At 42.6% G+C, this 26,386-nt stretch overlaps 1 protein-coding gene across 1 annotated transcript; it reads left to right on the forward strand.

Moving 5' to 3' along the window:
* The first annotated feature begins 567 nt into the window (after positions 1 to 567).
* On the forward strand, positions 568 to 23,870 carry tacr1a (tachykinin receptor 1a). Its single transcript, XM_006625357.3, has 5 exons — positions 568 to 2,165; positions 15,047 to 15,241; positions 19,985 to 20,135; positions 20,549 to 20,745; positions 22,133 to 23,870. Exons 1-5 carry the CDS (start codon positions 1,771 to 1,773, stop codon positions 22,425 to 22,427), a joined length of 1,233 nt encoding a protein of 410 aa, XP_006625420.1. The 5' UTR covers positions 568 to 1,770; the 3' UTR covers positions 22,428 to 23,870.
* The last annotated feature ends 2,516 nt before the right edge of the window (positions 23,871 to 26,386 follow it).

The following is a 26,386-nucleotide window of genomic DNA, read 5'->3' on the forward strand; positions in this document are numbered from 1 at the left end:
CTGGTTTCCTCCCACAGTCCACAGACACACAGTGTAGGCTCATGGGCCATGGTGTGAGTGGATCGATGTTTGTGATGGACTGGTGTCCCAAACCAGGTGTACTCTATCTTGGGCTGTTGCTTGTTCAGATAGACTGGCTCCCTTGCAACCCTGTATTGGATGAAGCAGTTTGAAAACGGGTGGATGGACTCGGATTGTGTGTGTGTGGGTGGGGGTGGGGGGATGAGTTAGAACTACTGCAACGATCTCAGTCAAAGGACACAGCAGAACGGGGTTACTTTGCTCACGAAAACACTTTAAGTATATTTACATACGCGATGACTTAAAAATAGAATGAAGAATGACAGATGGACAGATGTGCCGAAAGACCTTTCCGCTTCAGTACTTCAAGTTTCAGAATATTTATTATGTCATATGTTCTTCGAATGGAAGCCTAGCTGCGTATTTCACTGCCGGTGCATAAAGAATATATTGGATAACAATAATAGCTTAAACATAGACACACACCCTTTGTATTGGCGGATTGGTAAGTCACAACGTTAACAGTCTGTAGGAATAGTGAAGTTGGGACGATTTTAGTCCCGTGGTTATTATATACCGTACATGTCGTAGCGGATAGCGCGTCTCTCTTCAGAATATATATAAATTCAGCTGGCCCTACTCTCCCCTCCTCTCCCCATCAGTCATAGAGCGCTTCGAGTGATAGACTGCAAGCAAACAGAGGAGGGGGAGAGGGAGAGAGAGAAACACTATGCGAAGCAAGCAGTGTTTTGCAAGAAGAGCAGAGTCAGTCTTACGACCGGATCGCTTGCCATTTCACACCGGGGGCCGTTAATTCTAACCCTTAACGCTTTTTCCCCCCCCAACAAAAGCCAGCGCGCTTTGCGGTCCACCGCTTTGAATACTTGTGAAAGTTTTCGTGTTGTTTTGCTCTTTTTTGGCCATTGCAGAATTCTGGAAGCAGGGTTTAAGAAATATACACCTGGCTTATTTTTTGTGCTGTTTTTTTTTTTCCTTTGGCTGCGCTCTCCTCGTTTGTTCAGTTCGCCACCAAATCTTAGAAATCTAACGCGTCGTTTTTAATCGCTCGTCACCCGAGTCCCCAGCCCAGCACGCCAAGCCGGTGACTGCAGCGCTTTCGTTACACCCAGCCTTGTGCCGGTATGCTGCCTCTCTCCCCTTCGGTCTATTTTTGACTCCGAACTTCAGGCGGCTGTCCGGGGTGAAACCGCAGAGCGTCGCTCGTGATTTGAAGGCAGACCTCCGGGACTGAGACCCTCGGCATATGTTTCGTGGACACCTGGCAGCAGCTGCATTCGTCGAGGAAAGTTACCGACTCGAACTCGGTGACTTTTTTTTTATATTCCCAGATTAAATTGTCTAATGGTCCTGTTTTTGCTTCTGTAGTGTCGGAAGAGTCGGGTTTGGCTTTAACAGTAGCGGTGACTGTAATCTCTCACCGTCGATGTCCATTGGTATAGAGATGCCAATGTCATTTTTAAAAAATATTTAACTTCAACCTGTTGTTTTATGAATCATTTCGATTCTGTTCGCTGGTCCGCCGGAGTTCTCCCAGTAAAAGTTTTTCTTTAAACCCTTTTTTTTAATTACAAACTTAAGTATAGTGGTTGTTCCTATGCGTTATTAGTTGTACGTACAGCGATGTGTAGTGGGCTATAGAAGCATTTTAAAATCGCTATAAAGAAACCTGAATGTACGATTTAAAATAAGACAAAACGTTTGCTATAAAAGGCGCCTGAAGAGTAAGAGATGGACCCGCTCTTCGCGACGACCGAGTCTCAGTGGAATGACTCGGAACAAAACGCCACCGATTTCTACTCGAACCAGTTCGTTCAGCCCATCTGGACTGTGGTGCTGTGGGCCATCGCTTACACCTCCATCGTGATCGTGTCTGTCGTGGGGAATATCGTGGTGATCTGGATCATTGTGGCTCACAAGAAGATGAGGACGGTGACCAATTATTTTCTGGTGAACCTGGCCTTCGCTGAAGCGTCCATGTCGGCTTTCAACACGGTCATCAACTTCACCTACGCTGTGCACAACGACTGGTACTACGGCTTGGACTACTGCCGCTTTCACAACTTCTTCCCCATCGCCGCCGTCTTCGCCAGCATCTACTCCATGACCGCGATTGCACTGGATAGGTAAGTCCTCCGAGTATCAATGCATCCACCCCTGTCTATACACGTCCCAACAAGGTCTTCGGTAAGTCACCGTTCCCTAAGGCGAGTAACTTTTTTTTTTTGGGGGAGGGAGAAAACAAACCTTCTGTTTCTATCTGTGCGCCACTTTAATTTTATGTTCTGCGTCAGCGCTAACAATTTCCTCTGTAATTCCCTCTGCGTGTATTTCAGTTTTCAGCTCTGAAGTCACTCCTCTGTATCCTGGGGTCGGGTACCCTGCGTAGACTCAGGCAGTTTGAATTTAAACCTGTTTTTGTTTCCGTTCCCATGTTTCGTCAGTAACACATTAGAGAACTAGCTGCCATTTTCGACGGCGACCTGCTGACCTGCTCATACAGCAGGCGTGCAGCACGGTACTTCAACCCAAATCTGAACGAGAAGCCCTCCGCTCCTGACCCGAGTCCCTACCCTCGGCCCCTCCCTGATTCCTAATTTACTACTAAGATATAGAACTGTGGCGGCGCAGTGCTTTGTAATGTCTGTCTCGTAACGTTAGAGCCCTCGGTCCAATTTCGGACTTGGGGCGCTATCTGCGTGGAGTTTGTATGGTCTCCTCGGTTTCGCTCCGGTTTCCTTCGACGGTCCAAAGACCTACCATGGTAGATAGCTGCTAAGGAGAACTGCCTGTGATGTGAGTGTGTGCGTATCTGTGTCTGTGTCTATGTGTGCCCTGGCTGCGACGGTCTGGCGTCCTGTCCAGGGAGGGAGTAGTATTCCGCTTGGCGCCCGTTGCTTGCCGAGATAGGCTCCGGCTCTCCCGCGCCCCCGAATTGCATAAAGCAGTTAGAAAACGGGCGGATTATTGGTTTACAATACAGTTACAGTTTGAAATCTTTTAACAGCGGAGGAATGTTCAGACCGAACGACGACGGGTTGGGTGAGACGAGATTGATACTGCAGGTGAATTCTCCATGAAGACGGCGTTATAGTTCACACAGGTTTAGGCAATAAAGGGAAAATATGTTTCGTTTGGAAGGATATCCTCTTTCCATTTTAATTTCAACAGGGTAACAATAAAGACGGCTTTTGTGAAACTTTGCCCCGGCTCTCCCCCAAAAAACGTCTCTACTAGTCTGTGTGTCTGGGTCTCATGGAGAGCAAGTTGGGGTACGCGAAAAGACGAATTCCTAATGCAAGAAATTGTATATGGCCAATAAAGTGATCTTATCTTATCAGTTAAACTGTAGTACTCAATACTTGCGGATGTAATACTAAGGATGTGTGAAATATTAAAGCATTCATACTGAATATTACAACGTTTCGGTCCTCCTTAAGACAGCCGAAACTTTGTGTTTCTTCTTTCTATTTTTAATCTGAGCGTGAAATTAACCTTTACTCGCTCCTTTGCAGCGAACGCAAGCTGACGCAGATCCCCACCTGGGCATAATTTAAATATGCCTTAGTTATATTGTGCGGTCCGACTTGTATGGGTGCACTACACGAAGCGCATCCTCCAACACTTTAAATAAACATAACGTTTACCATTTCCTAAGGAAGGTTTTTATAACTCGGATGTAAGGTCTGGTAGCGGTGCATGTACAGTATGTGGGTGAATGAAGAAGTTAAATAACGTGATAGCAATGGTCTGCCGTTCTCTCAAAAAGAGACGTGCCGCAGCTAAGCAATTTTGAAGCAATCAGGGGAGGAATGAGACAGTTTAGGAAATAAAGACCATACGAAGGAAGAAAATTCAGTTGTCTCCCGTTTTTCTTCTCCACGCAGAAAGCAATCTAATAAGACTAATATTCAAAGATTGAGTTCTGCAAACTGCGGTTTTGAGGCAGTTTCCCGAAGGCGCTGAGCGTCAGCGCGGACGAGAGTGATATAGGGGTGGAAACGGAAAGGTAAAAGGCGACGTGTATGTGTGAGTAGACCACTGCTTAATTCGGAAAAAAAACAAGACTGATAGCCTTTCCGTTGTAGAGGAAATTTTGGAGTCTTGAGGACCTGTTGCTTCCCACAAATTTCCATTGTTCGCCACTTAACTACTGACTGTAAATTAAATGAAAGCTGCGGCATATTAATAAGCCTAGTGATAGATGGGGTATGAATATTTCACTCAGGAGACTGTTTACTGAAAACTGGTGTGTGGAAGTATGCTTTTTACAACTTTGTATGCTATACTGAAACATTTAATTTATTAGTAGCGATTGTATTAAGTAGTTCAATACTACTGCGTCAGAATGCTTAGGCTGCAAAGGAACAAGTAAAGGCTTTTTCCACGCTGAAAAGAGAAGAAAAACACAACGTTTCGGCTGTGGAGCCTTCTTCCTCATTGTGATTTTATTCAGTTTAACTTACAAATTGGGTTACGTACTTCATTCATTATAGTCTTTACTTTTCAAGTTCTTACACATAGTCTATACAAGGTGTTCCAAAATCCCCAAAAGACACAAAAAAAACGTTTTCGATTTTCTTATTTCGAGGATATACTGTACATGTATTATGATGTAGTACACCATCTTTTTTGTAAGATGTGTAATAACACAGTATGCGCACTGCTTTTTTGTGTATTAACCTTTTTGTGGTGGGATTATTAGTATTAAAAAACTGGATCTGTTCATTAGTGCTCTAAGAATTGAAGCAAACCTTTCGTGAGTGATGATTTGCGATGTATGTGTGAAACGAATGCTATCCATCCATTTTCTAACCGCTTCATCCAATTCAGGATCATGGGGGAGCAGGAGTCTATCCCGGCAAGAAACGGGCGCAAGACGGGGTACACCCTGGACAGGATACTGGTCTATCGCAGGGCAGACACAGACACGTACGGTACACGCTCTCAGGGCAGGACCAGCTCTCCCAGAAAGCAATTAAACTAACTTCTCAGCAAGTCTTCACGCTGTGGGGCGAAAACCAGAGCCCTCGAAGGAAACACGCGTGAATAGCACCCCGGCTCTGAAATCGAACGCGGGGCTCCCACAGCTGGGAAGCGGTATTGCTAACCACTGCGCCATCGTATCGCTAATCATCGAACAACATTTGGCAAAAATAAAGTACGTGCTTGGAAAACATTATGGATCAGTCAGCGCTGATGGTTAATAGGGACAGCAGTATATACCTTAAACTGTCTGGCTGTGTCATACTATAAAACCATTGCTCAGCCAGCACAGCTCAATACAGAATGGTGTCCCCCGGGAGAAAGCTACGCTATACACGCAGTACTTCGGATTATTTTCCTGCGCGCATAAAAATGTGCTGTAAAAGTCCTCGGCGTTATTAAATGAAGAGAAGATTATGATCGAGCTTTTAGTGCTTAGTGCTTCAGATCTATGCAAACAACAATAATGAACATTTTGTGCCCGAATGCGCTCTAATTAATTTGAATCCAGTATTTCTGGCTTCGTGAAACGGGCAAGGAGAAACTGCTAGCCTGAAGCCCACTGTTCTGTTAACGCTGAGGGAACGGAATGAGGGACAGATATAATCCTGGTCTTTCGCCCGTTTTGAATTGCGATGGCACAGAGCCAGATTGTTGAGGGTAAAGGTCAACTCAGGCACTTCATTAACAAATGCACTGACAAATTTGCATACACAATCAGCACTCACCTTTACAGTCGTTTAAAACAATATACTAGAAACATAATTATAGCACACATATGACCTTTGCGAATTTGTTGCATTGCATTAGCAATCAAGAAATAGAAATAATATTTTTAAATGACTAAATGCATAATAATAATAATAATAATAATAATAATAATAATAATAATAATAATAATAATTGCACAATATTGAATGCTCCACCTTCATAGGTCCACCTTCATTTACCTCAAATTTGTACTCCAGTGACTTCTGATCAGTTACTCACTGATATTGGTCAGCTGGAATGGAATGCTAAGGAGGACATGTGGTGATGAAGACCACTTCTGCGAAAGTGGTGAAAGCTTTGTGCAACAAGTGCTATCTGCAGAGGTGTACTGGCTTGCATCTGAATGAGAAGGGTACCATTCTGCTGAGAGAGAAACAGACCTCGAGAGAACCGGATGATGCCGTGTGTGTCCTTGAATGCCAGCAGTCTTTTTAAAAATGAAATGGAAGACACAGAAGTTGCCATTTTCGGTCATGACTATGACATGCATGGAATCACTGTAACATGGCTAACACACAGTGATAGGTAGGAATACCTCTGAGATCTAGTCTTTTTACACATGATTGAAAATAATGAGGAGAAGTCAGAGGTGGAAGAAATCTAATAGAGCTGTGATCTCCATGTGGTATGCACCAAAGTGAGTATCGCTCATTCTTGCCTTGAAACCTGGGCAATGATCAAGGAAGAGTCAGCATCAACAAGATGAAGCATGGAAGGACTCTGTTAGGATTTCTGCATCTTCCCTTCTCAGTGATGGAGAACTGGGAACTCCATGGCAGAACAGGCTGGAGAAGATGGACCACCATGGCTATCTCAACAGCTGTGCTGGTGGATGAAGGTTGCGAGCAGAATGACCCCCCACCCCAGCCATCATGCCACTGGATCAAGGTCACATTCTGTCCAGACACCTGTGGAAGCTGGGCTGCAGCATTTGCTCCGCAGTCAAAAAGAAAATGCCAAGCATCGGCACCAAAGAATAAATGCTTTGAAGTATATTTTAATACTGTCCGGGTAGAATCCCTAAGGTTTATAATTTCAGGAAGGCAGACTGTTCTAAATAAATGAATTCTAAAAAAAAAAAGAGCTGTAAGATGGGAGAAGACAGATATGGAATCAGTAGAGCATGAATGCCAACATTTCCAGAGAGTTTCCAGACATTCTGATGGATTGTTATTCTGCATGAAACAGATTCATCCTCAAGTAAGCAAATGGAGAGCTGAAAACTACTATTTAAAAAATCATTGCAAGAAAAAAGAGAAAGGAATCATTGTAAAACAGGATCCAGTTTAAGAAACAGAGACCAATAACTTGCAAGCACAAGCAAGGAATGATAGTAGAAAGGTCAAGAGAAAGTCAATAGAAAGCATTTTGCAATGGAGGCTACACAAGATTAATAATATACAGGTATATGTTTTTTATAATACAACACCAGAAGTACAATAAAAGATGAGGTAGAATGACTTAGAGCTAAAATGGCAAAACATTAGAAGATGAAAGGGATAATACTAATGCATTAAATACATATATAGTGTTTCAGTCAGGTATTATGTTCTTATATTCATCTAAAATGTAGGGAAGGATGAAAGATTAAGGACCTGCTGGAGACAGAATGAACTTTCATTGAGGCATGGCACTCATTGAAAAGTAGAAGCAAATTGTATTGTCTGAGTTTCTTGCATGTTCTGTTTTAAAGGCTCGTGGTGATACTCTGAGGAGCAGAAAGAGAGTGCAAGTTCCCCACACGCAGTATGGCTCCATCTTTCCATATTTTCAAAGCTGCTGTATTTTTCCTTCAGGGGCAAGAAATCCGCTCGTCTTTCAAAATGCAGCGACAACAGCATCATCAAAAAAAGGGATCGCCTTATGTCATGTGTTATTTCTGGATTCTGACAGAGCAGGGTATGCATTGCAGATGAACTTTGCAAGAGCTGCAAAGGGACATCTCTCATTTGATCACATTGCGTTAGACTGCACAAAGCCAGTACAGAAAACAGCAGGCGCACTCTGCCTCCAGCTACCTGTTCCGATTTGATGCTATAACAGGGCATCCCAGTCTGGCTTACACACAGAATACAGACACTGCATGCTCCAGATTTGCTTTGCATCACAGTGTCAGCTAGTGTCCTGCAGTGCTGTCTGATTTCTCAAAACTTGAAGGATTTGGCCCTGCAGAGAAAGACTATGTTGTGGATGTCATTAGATGATTTCTATAGACTTTGTATAGTGGGCATTTTATTACATGAAAATGAGAAATGTATAATATAGATATATAGAATACAGAATCTGATGGTTTGAAAGTGTTTTGGATGGGTGTATGCCAACTGCAGGATGCAATTTTGCAATTACATTATCTAACTGCAGCCAGCTTGAGTCTTAGAAAGCAGACGCCAGGAGATATGGATTAACATTAAGACAAAACAGGAGTCCTTGTTGATTCTTTTGCCCATAACCATCAATGGGAGGTCAGTTCACACGGCAGATGTTTCATTCTAAGTCACAGTTCCAAAAGGCACCAAGGCCTTGGAACATAAGAAGGTCCCATTGATAAATAAACCGACACTGGGTTCTTCTCACCAAGTCAGAGTATCTATCCTCTATTTAATCGGGCCCAGGAAAAGCAGTCATATGGACTGCTTCTCCTGGGCATTCATAGTCATGTGCTTCTGTGTGTCATATCTATATACTGTATATGTGGTTCTAGTGCTGAGTTTTGGTGCTCGGGGGTGTCTGTCTAAACCTCTGTGTGCACCCATGTGGGTGCACAGAGTGGACACAAGCCAAACACAGTCAGTTCTGCAGCTGGATAATGAAATAAAACCATCTGGCAAGAGAGAACCACAGGTGTGTGACATTTGTGCTCATGAGGGTGTCTGTATTATGGAAGGGAGATGCTGAGCAGACTGCAGGAGGGACACATTTTACAAGCAGCCAGAGTTCAGTTAGCATGCTGAGACTGTTTATTCACTGCCTTTCCAAAGGCAATGTGCTTGTAAAGGCAAAAACAATTCTAAACTTTCTTTGACCCCATCAACCCACAATTATAAACTACAGGCTGCCATCAGTTATTATGATGTCTCGTTTTTTTATGTAATGTAGTGGCCCATGAGGGATGCTACCAAAACAATATATCCAAGGGAGGAAGACCTAGCTTTACTAAGAAGATAAAAAAAAAGAATCTTGGTACAGCACCCCCCAGAATTTACTGTTGTTCTCTGATCATGATTGGATCTCACCACAAATCAGCTTGAACTGTTTCGGACTGGACATCTATGGTTGGGTTAATGGTTACTACATTCAGAAGGCTCCTGCTGTAAAGTAAAGCATCTCTTTATCTGCTGGAGATACTGTATGCTTATGCAATTCTTGAATATACCAGAGTTTCCCAAGCTATTTTAAGCAATTACTCAGCAAATATTTGATGATCTACTATCTGAACAGCAGCAGGTTAAGGTGAGTGTTTCTCATGTCTTGTGCATTACACTGTAAAGATAAATCCACTGATCTTATTTTGTACACATTTAGGGACCTTTAAAAGAGTCTCAGAGATTTATGAGAGGCTCTGCAGTTGACCCTTTATTCAGGAGGCTGGAATGACGTACAGAGCAGAGGCACTGGCTTTACAATCCCTGCGTGTATATTATTGGAGTTGTAACTTATCTGCCTGCACTGCACAGAGTCAGAGCAGTGCTGAGCTTGCCTCTGCTCTCTCGGTTTTTATCCTCTCCACGCATCGCTGAACACCTCACAGAGTTAAAACCCTTGCCTGGATGAACTTTGCAGTTCCGCAGGCTTTCTGGTGCCACTTTGGTTTGATTTTGTTTGCACTTTGAGGTACCTGGGTCTCAAAAGGCTCTTGCCATATTCTCATTCATGATCTGTTATGCTTTCCAAGTAGTCATACTGTATATGCTTTACATATGTCTTATCAGTCTTTCATCACTGTGTGTTTAATATACTTCCATTGTATTTGATCTTACCCTGAATTACTTACCTTTGCTTTCACAATGCCTTTTTTTAACAGTCCCATTGCAATTTGTCCTTTACCCACTATTCTGGTCCATGGCATGCTTTGTCATTCAAGAACCATGATTTCCTTAGGAATTATCATGATATTCTATACCCTCACAAGACTTCCAATCTCTTTTTCCACATGTTCTCAATCATACCTTTGTCATGCTTCAAATGTTTCCACAAATCTGTTATCCATGATGTAGATTTCACAGATAGAACAGCATCCAATATTTTTGTACTGATGAGCTGAGAAGGCGTTACTTTTGGGAAACTCAAGTCCCAGAGTCTCGTGGTATTCTGGTATGTTTTTTTTTTCATTCCAGGAATAGCTTGCTCTCACTTTCTCAATTCGTGTAATTATCAGCTTAGTTGGAAACAGTTCAAATTTATTCAGGGAAATGATTTGAAAGGTTTCCTGTCAAACTGTTCAAGATTGGAGAGAAGTGCTGAATTGGATTGGTTAACTGTTTTGAAACAGACAACTGAGAGCTTTAATGTTAAAATAAATTGGAATAAAGGACCAAGAGGACAGATTATATCCCTTTATGGTTACATATTGGCAGTTTTAAAGCCCATTGTCACAACAGGCCAGACATGCTCTCACTGTGACCCAATTATTCATATATATCCCTTGTCATTCGAAACATCCTCAATAAGACAAGACACCGAACAGAACAACCTCTCTCTGCCCGACTCCCTCTTAAATGTCTGAATTAAAATGAGCCTTTTTGGAAAAGGAGAAAAAAACCAGCAAAAAGCCAATTTGAGAAGAGCTAATAAGAACGCTGATCAATCTCTGGAAGGAAGCTCCTTAGGAAAGGAATTGATTGCAGACCTTGGTGTAAATTAGTCAAACTAAATTGGAGCAGCATGGCAGAAAGAAAAATACAATTTAAAATTCAGAGGCAGGAATCATAAACCAGGCAGATTTAGCCTGAGCATTCTGTGTGTTTATGTTGTGTGGAGGATGGGAGACTGGCGTGGTGTGTTTCTGTAAATATTTTCTTTGAAACCAGACAGCACACACACAGGCCATCACTGCTAATAAATAAACTGAACTGTGAAAGGTTCAATGTATGTGATAACAAAGGCCAAAGTCAACAGGCCATAAAACCCTTTAGCTCTTTAACTCGTAAAACTCAGCCACTTTCTTAAGGCCTCTCTGCCCTGGTTTCCTAGTTCCCAGGTTCATGCACCTCATGGTGTTATAATGCTTCCTTGCAGTTAGAGGACGGGGCAAGACTGGACATTTTCACACACATTGGAGTAAAAACCTGAGAGAACAGCCGATGAGGGGGGAGGGCATTCCCACTTGGCATTCTGGCATTTCCATGAAGCGAAAACAGGTGTGGCCACCATCAACGATGACATTTCATCTGTTCAGTGTGACATTTGTGTAGCTGGGCAAGGGAGCAAACCTTTCAGGCCACTTCATCCAGAGCACAGACTGAATTTTCTTGTATCCCTAAACTATAAAATATGTATCCAGAAAAGAGAAATACAGTATATTCTCCTCTCTTTTACTGAACACCGCATTTTGTCACGATCGCTACTCCTCCTCGTTCTGTCCCATTCCCCACACCTGTTCCTTATTCCAGCCCCTCTTCAGTTCCACCTTAAAAGCCAGACGCAGACGTCACTCGAGGCTCTTCATTGAATCCCATTTCGTGAGAGCCCGGGTCCTTCTGCGTCTGGCTCCTTTATGATTTTAACCTTCTGTTCCTGATCCCCTCCTGCCAGTTCCGACCCGGTTCCCGTGTTTTATCCCCCGGATGGATCGCTTGGCCATGGACTTTAGCTGCTGTCTTGGATTCCCCGTTTGGACTTCTACATGGATTGTTCACCCCGGAATCACTCCCCCTGGACACCTGCACCCGTTGGACACGCCCCCTGTCTCCATACCCTCTCCTGCATGACTTTTTTCCTAGTGTTCCCTCACAATTCTGGATTGTGTCGTCTGCATAGGGGCCGGAAAGAACTGTTCATGACACATTTACTTTAATTTCAAACAACCCCAAGGTTTAGTGACCGCTGCAACATACAAGTATAGGTGACTTGTTATGCAATGTTGCATTCAGAATTCTGAACTAAGGATTCAGAATCCATACGAAGCTATATTTTAAGGTCTTGTGAGACTATGTGGTACATCATGTTTTCACACACGTCTGGTTGACAGCATGTGAACAGGCTGTGTTTCTCTCCCATGGTGACAGCCTTTAACTGCCATTTACATTAACACCTGTTTTATCCTAATAAAAAAACAATGAAGTAGATCCCCAGAGTGGTATTTTAATATTCCTAGTCAGGCACTTTAAAGTATTAGTTATCTGTTCTTCCAAAACAAAAATGCAGCAAACCTAGCATGGCAGATAATCCCTTATAAATTTGTCTTTTAGTAATCCTATTGTATATCTCCTTCCCTGTACATCTCTGATTCTCTTTCTCTCCCTCTTTCACTATATGCTCTTTTATGCTCCTCTTAGGCTAAAAGGCGCGTACCTCCAGATTCAGAGACAGTTTCTTTCCGGAAGATATCAGATTACTGAATTCTGCCCCTGCCACTGTCTCACACTGATGTCCCCTCCCCCCCCCTCCTCTCAGTCTCTTTCTTTCCACTTTCCCCATTCCTCTTTCCCACTCTCTCTGTGTCTCTCTCGCTTCCTCTCACCCTTCTCGCCCTCTCTCTCTGACAAGTGTGCTAGTTGAACCCAGCAGGTATCTCTGCTCAGATGTCCCTCTGGGCTCCCCCTGCCCAGTGAGAGCACCTACTGTACCTTTGCTGACGAACACGCAGTCCCTGCTGGCAGACCAGAGTCCCTGAGACACCGTCATGAGAAAGCAGCTGGAAAAAGAGATGAGGGCTTTAAAATTAATATATGCAGGAATTTGGAAAGAGGGATTACAATACAATAAGCAATGTAAGCTCAACAAAGTCAACTAAATAAATACAGACACACACACAAAAAAAGCGTCCATCAGAGAGCGCGGCTGTAACTGTAGTCTCATTCTGGCTGAAGTTCTGTGTCTCTGGGCTTCACCCTGTGTTCTCAAGCCTCACATACAGCATTGATTTTTCCTTGAAAAGGAAGCATCTTGTTTTCCACCTCACTGCTTGCTCTTTAAACATAATTGGAAAAGCATCCAGCACATCACCATGTTTATTTTATTAGATAATGGCTGGTGTACTCGTTTATATCTATTGCATTCTAATGTTTGGGTTCATCTCATACCTCTGGGACAGCTTTTGGAGCCCTTTTCCCTGCCCCAAAAATCCCTGAGGTGTTTTCCTCAAGTACCCATCACCTTCTCATCATAATAAGGCTCATTATGAGGCTCAAACACAGCCCTTTGAAACCATCAAGTCTTCCCTGAAATGGCTTAACCTTGCTGGTGCAAGATCATCACTGTTCATAAAGATGCTCTGGATTGAAAAAGAAAACACTAAAGTGTGTTGTTTTATTTCCTAGACCGAGGGCAAAGCTTGGTTGAATGCTTGCTTGTAGGTGCAGGGACTTTTCTCACAGTGCTTTCATCCACCTTTCAAGAACATCCAGGAATGTTACGAACCCACTTGCTGGAAGAAAGGCAGCAGAATAGCCATGCACACAGATAGACATGGTGTGGTGATTAGCTAAGGAGCCAGTCAGCAAGCAGCCTGCTCTAGTCCCAGTAACACAGATGTCTGGGCTTCCCAGTGTGCTGCCTGTGGGTTCCCCAACTCACCTGCCTTTTGTGCCGCACGTGGGTTCTTTACATTCCTGGATCGCACCAGGAGCAACACCTCAGTAGCACGTTATCGCAGAACACGTCAGCGAAGCACAAGTTCTGTTCAGTTTATGTGTCATATACACAAGTTTAACGAAATGCTTATTTGCATGTATGCTCTGATACAAAGACATGAAGGAATCACCAAAAGATAAACACAGAAAAGCAGCAGCAACAACAGCAAAGTTAAATAACATACAGCTTAAATACAGGTCAGCACGAGCGGGGTGGGGGGGAAACATCAGTGTGAGACAGTGGCAGGGCAGGAATTCAGTAATCTGATATCTTCTGGAAAGAAACTGTCTCTGAATCTGGAGGTACGCGCCTTTGAGCCTTATAGGTGCATAAAAGGTGCAAGCCTCCAACTGTCAACTTTGTTGTTGCTGCTGTTCCTCTCAAGAGCTGCTAGAACAGTATTCCAGGTGCACCGAGTTCCAGGTGGTCAAATTCTGCAGCAGCCGGGGCAGAGAGACAGATTGATGATGACACAACCTGCTGTCGTGCCAGGGCCAGCATTCTTTTTTTTTAGGATGATAATAGCCTGGAGTCCGAGCCAGAACTTAGTCCGATTTTGTTTTTTGTCCAGTTAAAATGAAGTTACCATGTATGTTTCTAAAACAAAGTTATTCGAGGTGAAATAGCGCCTTGTCACAGAAGAGCAGCATGACTAGATGACTTCAGAGGATTTTTCAAACAGGAGAGCTGCCCTGTTGTGACACATCAACCTTTTTGTCTTTTTATTTCGGTTTGCAACTCTGACCTCAAGAGCAATCAGACTTTGTGTGATGCTTGTGGAAAGACATTCTCTTTTATTATTTCTTGAACATGCTGTTTTTAGTGTTTGGAATTGATCCATAATTATAAAACACATGCTGTGCAGTCAAAGCCCTGAACTCCACTTTGTTCGTTGCTCTTTCTGTTTTGATTGTTTTGTAAGGGAATCGGCTTTCCTTGCCCATACATGACAAAAGATGTACTATGAGCAAGTACAGTATATGAAAATGCCTGTGTACTGTGCTGTCCTCTCACCTTCTGTTGTCAAGGAAACCTCATGATGTGTGAGTACTGTTGCCTATTTGTGTTCACTCAACAGTCTGCTCAAGGTTTTTTTTTAACCATGGCCCTAGAAGACCTTGTGTCTGCTAAGTTTTATTCCAGTGGAGTTCTCCATAAATTAAATTAAACAAAAAGTCCGCCTAATAATTGGTTTGCTCAGACTTTTTATTGTTTTTCAATTCTTTATCAGCTTAAAGGTTTCACGGCAGCTATAAAATGGTACAAGCCACTTGAAAAGTGTAACTGATTGATTGAGCAAATTATAAGTTCAGGGAAGGCTTGGGAAGAAGGAAGAGAGAACTCGTTTGAGACGACAAATCCACAAGCAAAGGGGAACTTCAGGGTCAGGTCTGAGAAATCACAGTCTGTGTAATTCATGCATTTGTCAGTAACACAGAGCCTCCTGGTCTCTTGGCAGGTATGTGGCCATAATTCACCCTCTACAGCAGCGGCTCTCATCCACGGAGACCAAGATCATCATGGCAGTGATCTGGTTCCTGGCTCTGTGCCTGGCCTTCCCACAGTATTACTACTCCAACACCACCGAGCTGCCCGGCCGCATCGTCTGCTATGTTGACTGGCCCAAATATGTCATCTGGAATTTCAGGAGGACGTAAGTCCAGACAGCACTCACTCTGGCTACAATACATTCCGAGTTTAGTAAAGTGATAGTCTTCGTAAATCACATTTGTTGTTTTTTTGTTGAAACTATGACAACATAAAGTGCCTGGCACTTGCACTTTATTTTGTGGCTTCAAAGCTTGCAATCATGACACTTTGAAGTAGCAAATGATATTCAGTTAATAGATAGGGGTTATTAGGAGGCCATGATTGGTAAAGGCCAGGGGGAAATTTGGCCAGGACACTGGAGTTACACCCCTACTCTTTTCGATAAATGCCCTGGGATTTTTAATAACCTTGGTTTTACATCTCATCTCAAGGACGGCACCTTTTTACAGTATAGTGTCCCCATCAGTACTGGTCCCCCTACTGGTCCCACTAACACCATTTCCATCAACAGCCTTAGCTTTCCCAGGAGGTCTCCCATCCAGGTATTGACCAGGCTCACACCTGCTCAGCTTCAGTTGCAGTGAGTTTGCAGGGTGATGTGTTTTAATAAGCATATTGTTTAATCCAGAGGGCCCTTAGAAGCTCTCTCATAAAACCAGCTGGTTTTCTTTTATGAAAAACTAAGAAAACTAACTCTGCTAATCAAGCCGTTTGTTTTACTCATGTCTTGCTGTAACAAGACAGGATATTAACGTCTGATGTTATCTCTTTTGTTATTATTAAAATCTGTACAAAAACCTTTCTCATACAAAAAACATTTTAACTCATACGTTCCAGCATGGTTATCCTGCTACTGCTGTATGTAAATGTAAGCGTCTTTTTACCATAAAAACTTCCAGCACCCAGGATTATTAGTACTAGGCGTGTCAAAGCAAACAATTACACAGACATGGGCAATTGTTCTACAATACTGCTGCAGTTATTAAGGTTTCACTGATCAAACACTGCTATGGTATACAGAACTGCCCATTGCGAAGTTTGCTTCTAAGCCTCTGCAGTAGCGCAGGCACTCTCCTGTGTGCCCTTGGGAGAAGATGCCCACTGGTCATTGTGGAAAACTACATTAACATTCCTTTGCATTCACATTGCTCACTGGCTTCTTCACTGTGACTCTCCAGGTCTGTTAGGCATCTCCACACTAAAGACGTTTGAAATTATAGTGTCAAACACAGGCCAGTGCCTTTTCGAATACAATTCATAGCAGCTATCCCAGACGGAGAGCATGATAAAGCACAGAGCAATACAATCAAAATATAGTGCATAATAGTGAGGCCTCTGTCAGAAAAATCGACCAAAAGCTCCAGTCAACTGGCTGCAGACCCTGGTATTTATTATAGTAATAAGGCCTGATAAAGGCCACTGGCACCGAGGTTAGTCGGTTATTAACAGTCTGCAGATATACCTCCCCCGGGTGAGTGGAGGAGGGGGTGGTTGTAGGGTGGCAGGCTAATCCTGAGAATGAAGCTGTTAGCCAGTCTAACGTGGAGCTGTAGACAAAGGAACACAGCAAGGCTAATATCCCCTTTGCAGTCCAAACCTAGATTAAAAAGGCAATATGTCACAGTGTTTTAATATAAGGCTTCTCCCTGCTGTCACAGCTCTAAAACACTGAGTAATAATGTGATTAATGTGGCTCCATGATTGAATGAGTCCTTTTCAGAAAGAGCTTAATCATGTGTTCTGGAAGACCTGCTATATTTTGCAGGTTAATAGACTTTTTAAATGCAAAAAAAATCTTTGTTTTCATTTTTTCCCATATTCAGCTCATTCTTCAAATGAAGTTTTCTTAATTGCTTCATGCTGGCTGTTATACTGCAGCTCTACGTGCTCTCTGAATCACTTACCAAACCACCCCTGCTCTTTTCATAGCTTTTCCAATGGGTGCCTTGTCGGCAGTCAAGCTGTGAATATTCAGAAATATGCACATAAACAATCAAAGTGTGTTCTTAGCATCTGCCCTCTTTGACTATTTTAGTATCTGTATTTGATAGTTTCAGTTTTGTGATTGAAGGTAGAGATGTAGCGTGCCAGTGAAGGCTGCAGGCTCAGTTCGCAGTGTATACAATTTGTACAACTTAATCCCTTTGTAATAATCGGAATGAAATGACTATACTGTACAGATGCAAAGAAAAGTCAGTCACAGTTGTAATCCCAAAGTAGAGCCATTCCAAAGGTCTGGAGGTCAATCAGTGGGTTTTCCATTCCCTTTTACTACAAATATTCTTGTTCATCCTGCATGCCTGAAAACACAACTGCAATTTGGTACAAACAGCACAGAGAAAAGATTTTCTGCTGCGAAGTGAAAACACTGACCTGTGTCCTCAAGACACCTTTGGAACAACGGGGACCTTTGTTAAGAGACTAGATACTGTCTTGATTCAAAATTAGGTTCCGTTTGAACTTATTCTATAGTTTGCCAGCTGTGAAACATACTTTCAAACATTTCTTGAAAAAATCCACACAGGCTGGATATAAAACAAAACAAAACCTTTAAAATAACTCTTAATGGCTTAACTAGACTAAACAAAGAGTAGAAAGGTTTACAGGTTTTGACAAAGGAAGGAAGTACTGGTGGATTTTTACTGATGTTTCACTTCTTTAGTTTGATCCAGCACTAAGGAATATTCCATGTTTTCTAATTGCAAATAAACTCCAGGGCTTTTTTTCCTAAACCTGCATTTAAATGCAAAAATAATGACAATAAATCCTTCTGTATCTATGTTTCTTGCAAAAAAAATGAAAATCAGAAGCTTTGCCCCAGAGCAAGAGCCTTTTAAAGTTGCCACGTTTGTTGTGAAACTGCCGGCAGGAGTCACCCCTCACCTACAGACGCATAGTCTTTGTCCTTGGTGGGATTAGCCTATTGGCCACGTGGCTGTGTATTAATAGACCTACTGTATTGCAACTCCTGCTAGCTGCAGATTCCCATCATTCACCCCTGCTAATGGAACATTCATCTGTTCCTCTCAGAAGCATACAATCTGCTGGGAGGCTGTTATGCTAGTCTATCGTTTTCCGCCTGTTAACATGAACCTGACTACCCTGGTGCGAGAAAGCAGAGAGTGGCTTACAGATCTAGTTACCGTAGCTTGTCTTTTCCAAATCCTCTTCTGGCTTCCCCTTTGCCAGTTTTAAAGTATCTAAGTCCTATTGATTTAGTTGTGCAGCATACCACTATAGGGAATTTCCTTAATTACCCAAAGCCATTTAGTACAAGAACACCTAAGCCTTCTGCCTTTAGAAAATCTATGGAATCTATAAATCAGTGGAACAGTTCAGTTTGTATAGAACAAGGCTGTAAACTAATTGTTCCTGGTTCTCGTGATTGTGGAAACCCCTTTTTACAGGGGTAAATGACCTGCTTTCCCTACATTTCTTTCATATTTTTGGGATTACCTTCAAATCCAAAAAATACAAAGGGAGTAAAGGCTCACAAAAGTCCCTTGCAATCAAAAATCTTATCTTTAATAAAATTCAATAAAGCATGCAATAAAAAGATTTTCTTTCTTAGGTTTTTTTTTGTAACACGAATTTCACTGAAAGAAACACAAAAACGTCTACCTTGATATGTGCCCAGAAATCAGAGTCTAGATTTGACAGTGTGAAACAAAATTCAGTAACATTATCTCGAAGTGTTCTTTTCTGGGGAACCATTCAAGTAATTACTTTATGCAAAATCTTTTCAAATCTTAATTAATCCTAACTGCATTCCTAAATGTTACTTAATTGCAGGAAACTTTGGTATTTTTAACAGGGAAGGTTTTCTTATGGATGGCTCATTTAGCTCCAGAGTTTTCCAAAATGTGTCTATCGCATTTATTAGGATGTACCCAAGCTACTGAATTTCTGCTAAACATTGTGGTGATCTTACACAAGGGCCTGATACCCACAAGGCTTAAATGAGATAACCAGCAATTCTTTTTAGAATACTATCAATTTCAGATCTGACCTAAAAGCTTGCTCTTTTCATACACCCAAGGCAACAAACAACAGACTTACATATCTAACTCCCAGATCTGTGCTCTCTTTTGCATTCTCTGTGAATAGAAAATATCTGAAAATTAATGCAGAACAGGCAACCTCACTTCCCTGAATACACCTGCATAGCACCATGCCTGTCTTTTGCATTTATCTCCAAGATGCTTTAATTAGCACCGCTGTTACTCGTGTTGTAAATAAATTGAGCTTCAAAGGCTCCCCTGGTAACTGTTCGGAATCTTGTTCTTTGTAATGAAGCCTTTCTTCCCTATTTATTTTCGGTAACATGTGAAACAGTCTTTTCTTGGCAGCAGTTAAAAAAAATGTATTTCATGGGCTGTGCAAGGTGCCACATATTTATATGCGATGTCCTGGAGATCGTGGATTTATCACTAAAATTCCAAACCTCTCCACACTAGGTTGCTTTAAATAATCAATTTGCTTATTAGGTCTTGGAGGATTTTGTAAACATTATCCTTTTAAGAAGGCTACTAATCCGTCAGACATGAGACGGAGGAAAAGGATCTGAAACTTACTGCTTTCCATTTGTTTTTATTTATAACGGGAGTTTCTCAGAACAGTAATTGTTTCTCTCTCTTTGAGGAGGTACTTTACTGGTGAGTGCACAAAAATGCTTGCATGCATCTCTTGGTGTGCACATACCAATGGGCACATGTGCACACACATACTGTACATGCATCATGTTTCAACTAATGGGAGTGTGCTTACAAGCATCTCTATATGGGATCTGCGTGTGAGGGGAGTTGCAGTTTTTTGACTCGAGCCTCCTCTCATCTCTTTCCTGAAGGTACTACATCTGTGTGGCCATCCTGATCTACTTTCTGCCCCTTCTGGTGATGGGGTGTGCCTACCTGGTGGTAGGGCTCACCCTGTGGGCAAGCGAGATTCCTGGTGACTCCTCCGACCGCTACAGCGAGCAGCTGACAGCAAAGCGCAAGGTGACACCATCCATCCACACGATTAAACAAATCCCCAGCCGACACTGAATTGGCATTCAACAGCCTCTCCCTGGTGCTGCTCCCTGCTCAAAGATGGTTGTGTCCCTTCGTTTACTGTGGGGGCAGAAGTTCTCTTGTCTGCTACCTCTGGAAAGCCCATCTATAGCTGACACCACCCTTGGCTTATTTTATCCTGATCAGAACTATGCAAGAGAAATTGTCACACACTAATGTCTTAATCTATGTGATTTGAGACATAGCCTGTGTCATATTAATTTCTTTTATATCTTTTATCTGTTATGGGCCTTTGCATGTCTTTATAGGCTGATTCCTTGTACTTAGTATTAGTATTGGTGTTCAATTGTCTGTGCCTCTTCTTTGATTCTCGGCTCTGCCATGCTTTTGTAATGCAGGTGGTGAAGATGATGATTGTGGTAGTGTGCACCTTCGCCATCTGCTGGCTGCCCTTTCACCTCTACTTCCTGCTGGATGAGTTTATCCCCCACCTGTCTGAGGAGCGTTTCATCCAGCAGGTGTATCTGACTATCATGTGGCTGGCCATGAGTTCCACCATGTACAACCCCATCATCTACTGCTGCCTGAATGAGAGGTATGGCCACACCACCTTGCAAGTTTCCAGTCACTTACGCAGCAAGGCAGTACTATGGCCAGCAGCCATATCACCCTGCAACTCACAACTGGCAACCCACTGAAGCTAAGCAGGTGTGAGCCTGGTCAGTACCTGGATGGGAGACCTCCTGGGAAAAACTAAGGTTGCTGCTGGAAGAGGTGTTAGTGGGGCCAGCAGGGGGCGCTCACCCTGCGGTCCATGTGGGTCCTAATGCCCCAGTATAGTGACGGGGACACTATACTGTAAACAGGCGCCGTCCTTCGGATGAGACGTAAAACCGAGGTCCTGACTCTCTGTGGTCATTAAAAATCCCAGGGCGTTTCTCGAAAAGAGTAGGGGTGTAACCCCGGTGTCCTGGCCAAATTTCCAATTGGCCCTTATCAATCATGGCCTCCTAATACTCCCCCTCTATGAATTGGCTACATTACTCTGCTCTCCTCCCCACTGATAGCTGATGTGTGGTGAGCGTTCTGGCGCACTATGGCTGCCGTCGCATCATCCAGGTGGATGCTGCACATTGGTGGTGGTGGAGGGGAGTCCCCATTACCTGTAAAGCGCTTTGAGTGGAGTGTCCAGAAAAGCGCTATATAAGTGTAAGCAATTATTATTATTATTATTACTAATGGAGCTCAAGACACTGTCACTTTCTCAGTAAAGAATGGTTTTACGTATGCTCAAAAAGGTGGACTGAGAATTTTCATCTCCTCTAGTGTTGTGATTGGCCAAAGAACTAAAAAATATTCAAAATCAAAATTAATTGTGACTGCTACTCTTACTATTCTCCCATTCTAATCTGGAAGTGTGTACATTTTAAGCTGTTTGTGGTGTCTGACAATACATAGTCCAGTAACAAGGCCAGAGCGGGGATATGTGCAAATGGCATCGTATTAGAACACATCAGTGAATTAACACTGGACTCCATTAGGTTCTGAGTTTAAATTCCTCTTACTGTTTCAAAAGTATACAGGAACTTTCTGATCCAGCTTCAGGAGTAACTCAGGGACCACAGGAACTAAAGGTGCTTGTTGTGTTGTTTAGCAGTAAATGAACAAAGTGACACAGTGTGTAGTTGTGCTCTGTAGCATATTGTTGCAAAGGACTACATAGCAAGTAAATCAATAAATAAATGATTGATTGATTAGCATTAGTGCCCACACAGACCACAGGGTGAGCACCCCCTGCTGGCCCCACTCACACCTCTTCCAGCAGCAACCTTATTTTTTCCCATGAGGTCTCCCATCCAGGTACTGGCCAGGCTCACACCTGCTGAGCTTCAGTGGGTTGTCAGAAGTGAGTTGCAGGGTCACATGGCCGCTGGTTTAGAGAAACGTCCGCCTCTGACTCCCTCTGGGTCCTGTGCTTCCAGGTTCCGCGCGGGGTTCAAGCAGGCGTTCCGCTGGTGCCCCTGTGTGAAGGCCGCTGACTATGAGGGCCTGGAGCTGAAGTCGAAACGGTACCTCCACACGCAGAATAGCATGTACAAGGCGAGCCGCATGGAGACCACGGTGTCCACCGTCATCAATGCCATCGATGAGGACCCTGAGGAGGGCCTGCTGGTCAAGCGCCTGTCTCTGGACCTTACCTCCAACGGTTCCTCTCGGAGCATCTCCAAGACCGTGTCGGAGACATCCAGCTTCTACTCCAGCACCAACATGTCCTAGACACACCCACCAAGATCCCATCTCGTGCCTGTCCCTCATTCTGGAGCAACTCTTCACAAGCTGCATTTGCAAAGCATTCGCAAAGCACATAGAACTGCTCAATTCCAGAGAGCTAGTCTTGTCTCCAAATCCATGCCATTCTGGGGAGCCTTAATTTTTCCAGGACTTGTCCAGAGCTGCATCAACACTACTTATCACTGTTCTCTGTATGAAGAGTTGCCATTTACTCATGAAAAGGGAATCCAGTTTTTTCTTCTGAAAAGTATCATGGCCTTCCAAGTTTCCTCCTGCCCCTACTTATTTAGACAACGTATACAAGCTATGAACTGCAATATTCAGCCTAGCTTGTCCCATCCCAGTCCCATATCAACACAAAGACTTGAAGTTTCCATACACAAGAGCTTTACTAGCATACAATTAGAGGAATACCACAGCAATGTTAAGATCATACTTGTGTTTCATTTAAAGAGGAACATGCTAGAGAAAGCATCTCCATAACAGAGATGGATGACCACTACAATGAGGTTTATGAGACAAAACATTCATATGGATTTGTAAATATTGTGCAACTCTATATATAAGACCTTGCATGCCTGCTTTCTCCTTGGTTTTACAAATATTAGGTTGTTTAATCTGCCTTATGCTGAATTCAAATATATGCCAAGTCCAGAGAACAACAGTTCCAGCTCAGCGTTTCAGATCCCAATATTTGTTTGCCACACAAAACCAAACAACTACTGACAACAAAACAAAACCACCAAAACAAGAGGTGGAGGGCAGAGGTGGTGGGGGGAGGGAAAGTGAATGGGCCCACCTGTTGTGAAAACTATTTTGGGAAATGTATGAGGCGCTGTGGCTGGGGATTACACATGCTACTGACATTTGGATGACACAGAAGAGAGAGAAAGGCAATAACAAAACAGCAAAGTACAGCTCCTGCCCACTTTGGATATAATAAGACAGGCACTTCTTATTATATCATTATAATATCTTAAATATCATTATTTTTTCAAGAATCTCAAGAGAACATGCAGAAAATAAAATTGCAAGACAATAATGGGACCAAAAGCTGGCTTTCCATATATTTCCCTGTTCTCCTGCAGCCCTGGCCTTTGCATTCCAAGTCAGAGAACTGCAATTTGATTCCTATTTCTTTGAAGCTCTGCAAAATTTAACAAATTGTACCCCCACCATTAACATACATTGTCACCATCATATACATATATACTGTGTCTCTGCCCTGCGATAGACAGGTATCCTGTCCGTGGTGTATCCTGCCTTGTGCCTGTTGCTTGGATAGGCTCCGGCTTCCCCCACAAGACTGTACTGGATAAGCAGATTAGGAAATGGATGGATGACTTTCCTACCTTCTTCTCAGAAGGAGCCCACTGATGACAAAATAAGGAATTAAAAATCCACTTGCCTGTGAGCATTTAAATTTCATATCTGAGACGGTTTCCTTTTCAATTAATATTGCATTTGTTAACTGTTAACTTAATTGCCAGCATTGATGTATTGAGTCAGTAAAATGTCAGCGAGCTCTGAAGATTGAGACGTAAGTAATTAAGAACAGATACTGTATGAAAAGATATTACTAGTGTCAGTTTTGGTGAAACCTCACTCTTCAGTAAGGGACTTCTTTTGTGCCAGATTTAATTAAAAGCATGCCACATAAGTAAGCTGGTCACTGAAAGGCTAGACTATGAGGTAATAATATATCATGATGAATTCATTTACAGACCTCTATTTTGAGCATTAAAAACATCACTGTGGAGCTCACGGTAACGGAGAGTGAAAATGAGAATCATCAACTTTTATGGTAAATAGTAATTTACTAAAAAAAAGATAGATTTGCAAAAAAGAGTCATTAAACTGATAAGCTGAAAAGCAAAAATCTGAGTTTTTAAAAAGAATACTTTCACACATGTTCAGAGCTTGAAATATCCCCACACTATCACACTAAACCAGAGACTCATGGCCTTTGGCTCATCTGCTCCCCACTGTTGCAAGACTTTGATCTCAGCACTATTTTGAACTGCATTCAAATTTGTTAATTGAACCCAATTGGTAACAATTAGTCTCCACTGTTCTTGCAGGAGAACCCCCACTAACAGAGCAGAAAACAAAGTAAAGCCTTAGTCAACTGAATCCACACAATCTCAAGAAAATCAAATCCCATTGAAGAAGGAAGCATTTATTTTTCATTGAATCCTAACTTTCTACAATTAGTATAACAAGACCCCAGTTCATTTCCACTGCATGCCTTGCTAAAGTGTCTCTGTTTTTCAATCTCTCCACGAAAATTGCAGTTAGAGAGACCATATTCACTGCTTCAGCAACAGCGGGGGAAAAAGCATGCACTCTTTAAATGCTCTGTCAATCTTGGAATGCTTCATCTGCAGCCCTCTGCTCATTTTGTAATGAATGCAGCACCTTCACCTGTTAAATTGAACTAAGTAGAGCAGGGACATCCTGACTGCCTGCCCCCCTCTCAGTGAATTTGCGTGGAGATGAACAGATGAGTCCCTTGACTTATATTGTTGAAGAAAAAAAACACATAATTTTAAGTGTCAAAAGAAAAGTAAGCTCAGGAGGAATAAGAAAAAGCAAGACAATTTCAACCAGTTGTTCTAAATCTTTACCGATGTCAGAGCTGTATTCTGTATATCTCACGCAAACAACTCTTTTCACATTTTGTACCATGTATCCCTTCTGCACTCCATGTCCACTTCTGCAGGTCCCCCCAGGTCATTCCTCATCTGCATTGCAGTCTGAGTCTCCTTGTTCTATGGCCAGGGGGCTGGCCTTCAGCCCAGCAGGTCAAACCAGAATACAGTATATTATACTTCAAACACCAAACACAACTTCACAGAACGTCAGATTCTTTGATCCCATTATTCCTTGTGAAAAGATGTTATGGAAACCAGATGGAGGTTCATTTAAAAACCAGAACAGGAGGCTTGTCTTTACCCAGCGGGGTGTGGGAGCATGGAATAAGCTACCCAACACTGTTGCTGAAGCTGACAACATGGCTTTTTTCAGGAGATGGTTGAATATGGGCTAGATGGGCCAAGTACCCACCTCTTGCTTGTAGCCTTTCATATGTTTCTGTAGAAACCCTTTTGAACTAAAATCCAATCAAATGGACATGCCTGCATCAGCTTTGGAAAAAACTAAGAACAATGTAAAAAGTATAGTCCCATCCTCCACCACACAGAGCAATACCGCAGAGTAAAGACATGCACACTTTACATGGTTGTAGACAATTGACTGAGCTGCACATGTGTGGCTGCCTATTCTGTTTATAGACCAAGTTTCTTCTGTCTCTGCCATAAGAGTTCCAAGGACTCTCTGAGCTACAATTGCCTTTATTGTACCTGTCCTGGAGAAAGATGAAACAAGGATTCTTTTGCCTGCAAAAGTGCTGCTGCTCAGTGAATGGACTAAAGTGCTCTGTGGATCAAACAAAAATGATTCCCTAATGGAGAGAAGCAGAAACCTCTCGTTGCTTAGCTCAGGGTCCTGGTCCTGGACTGTCATAGAGTCTTCTGGCTTCATTTTTTCAATTTTTTGATAAGTTGATGGACTCCACAATGCACATTTGCTGTTGCAGCCACTTATCAATGTATAGACACATGATGACTTGGCAGGGCTGGATCTTCAGAAACATGGCTGGTGAATTAGCTGTGCGTGCTCAGCTCTGAGACTGCCTGGAGCGTGCTGGATCTGAAGAAGAAAGGATTTTAATTTACTGCCCACATCACTGGATAATTTGTCCTTATTAAAAGGCAATTCACAGTGTGAAGAAATTCTGTACAAGAATTCCTTCTCATGAGAGTGAAACCTACTTGTATGTTTTATGTCGTGTGTTTTGATTTATTTTCCTTGGGATTATCTTTTAACACAGGGGTAGGGTTTTTTTATTCTGTTTTTTTTCTGGTTCAAAAGTAACTGGAAGG

This window comes from Lepisosteus oculatus, chromosome 2 (genome assembly GCF_040954835.1).
Source record: "Lepisosteus oculatus isolate fLepOcu1 chromosome 2, fLepOcu1.hap2, whole genome shotgun sequence".
NCBI classification, from domain to species: domain Eukaryota; kingdom Metazoa; phylum Chordata; class Actinopteri; order Semionotiformes; family Lepisosteidae; genus Lepisosteus; species Lepisosteus oculatus.

What these genes read in the sequence shown, in the direction of transcription:
- tacr1a (XM_006625357.3), top strand. Translation starts at nt 1,771, where the DNA reads ATGGACCCGCTCTTCGCGACGACCGAGTCTCAGTGGAATGACTCGGAA. An exon ending in ATCTGGAATTTCAGGAGGAC is followed by an intron (nt 15,242 to 19,984) that starts GTAAGTCCAGAC and finishes TCTTTCCTGAAG; the next exon opens with GTACTACATCTGTGTGGCCA. An exon ending in AGCTGACAGCAAAGCGCAAG is followed by an intron (nt 20,136 to 20,548) that starts GTGACACCATCC and finishes TTTGTAATGCAG; the next exon opens with GTGGTGAAGATGATGATTGT.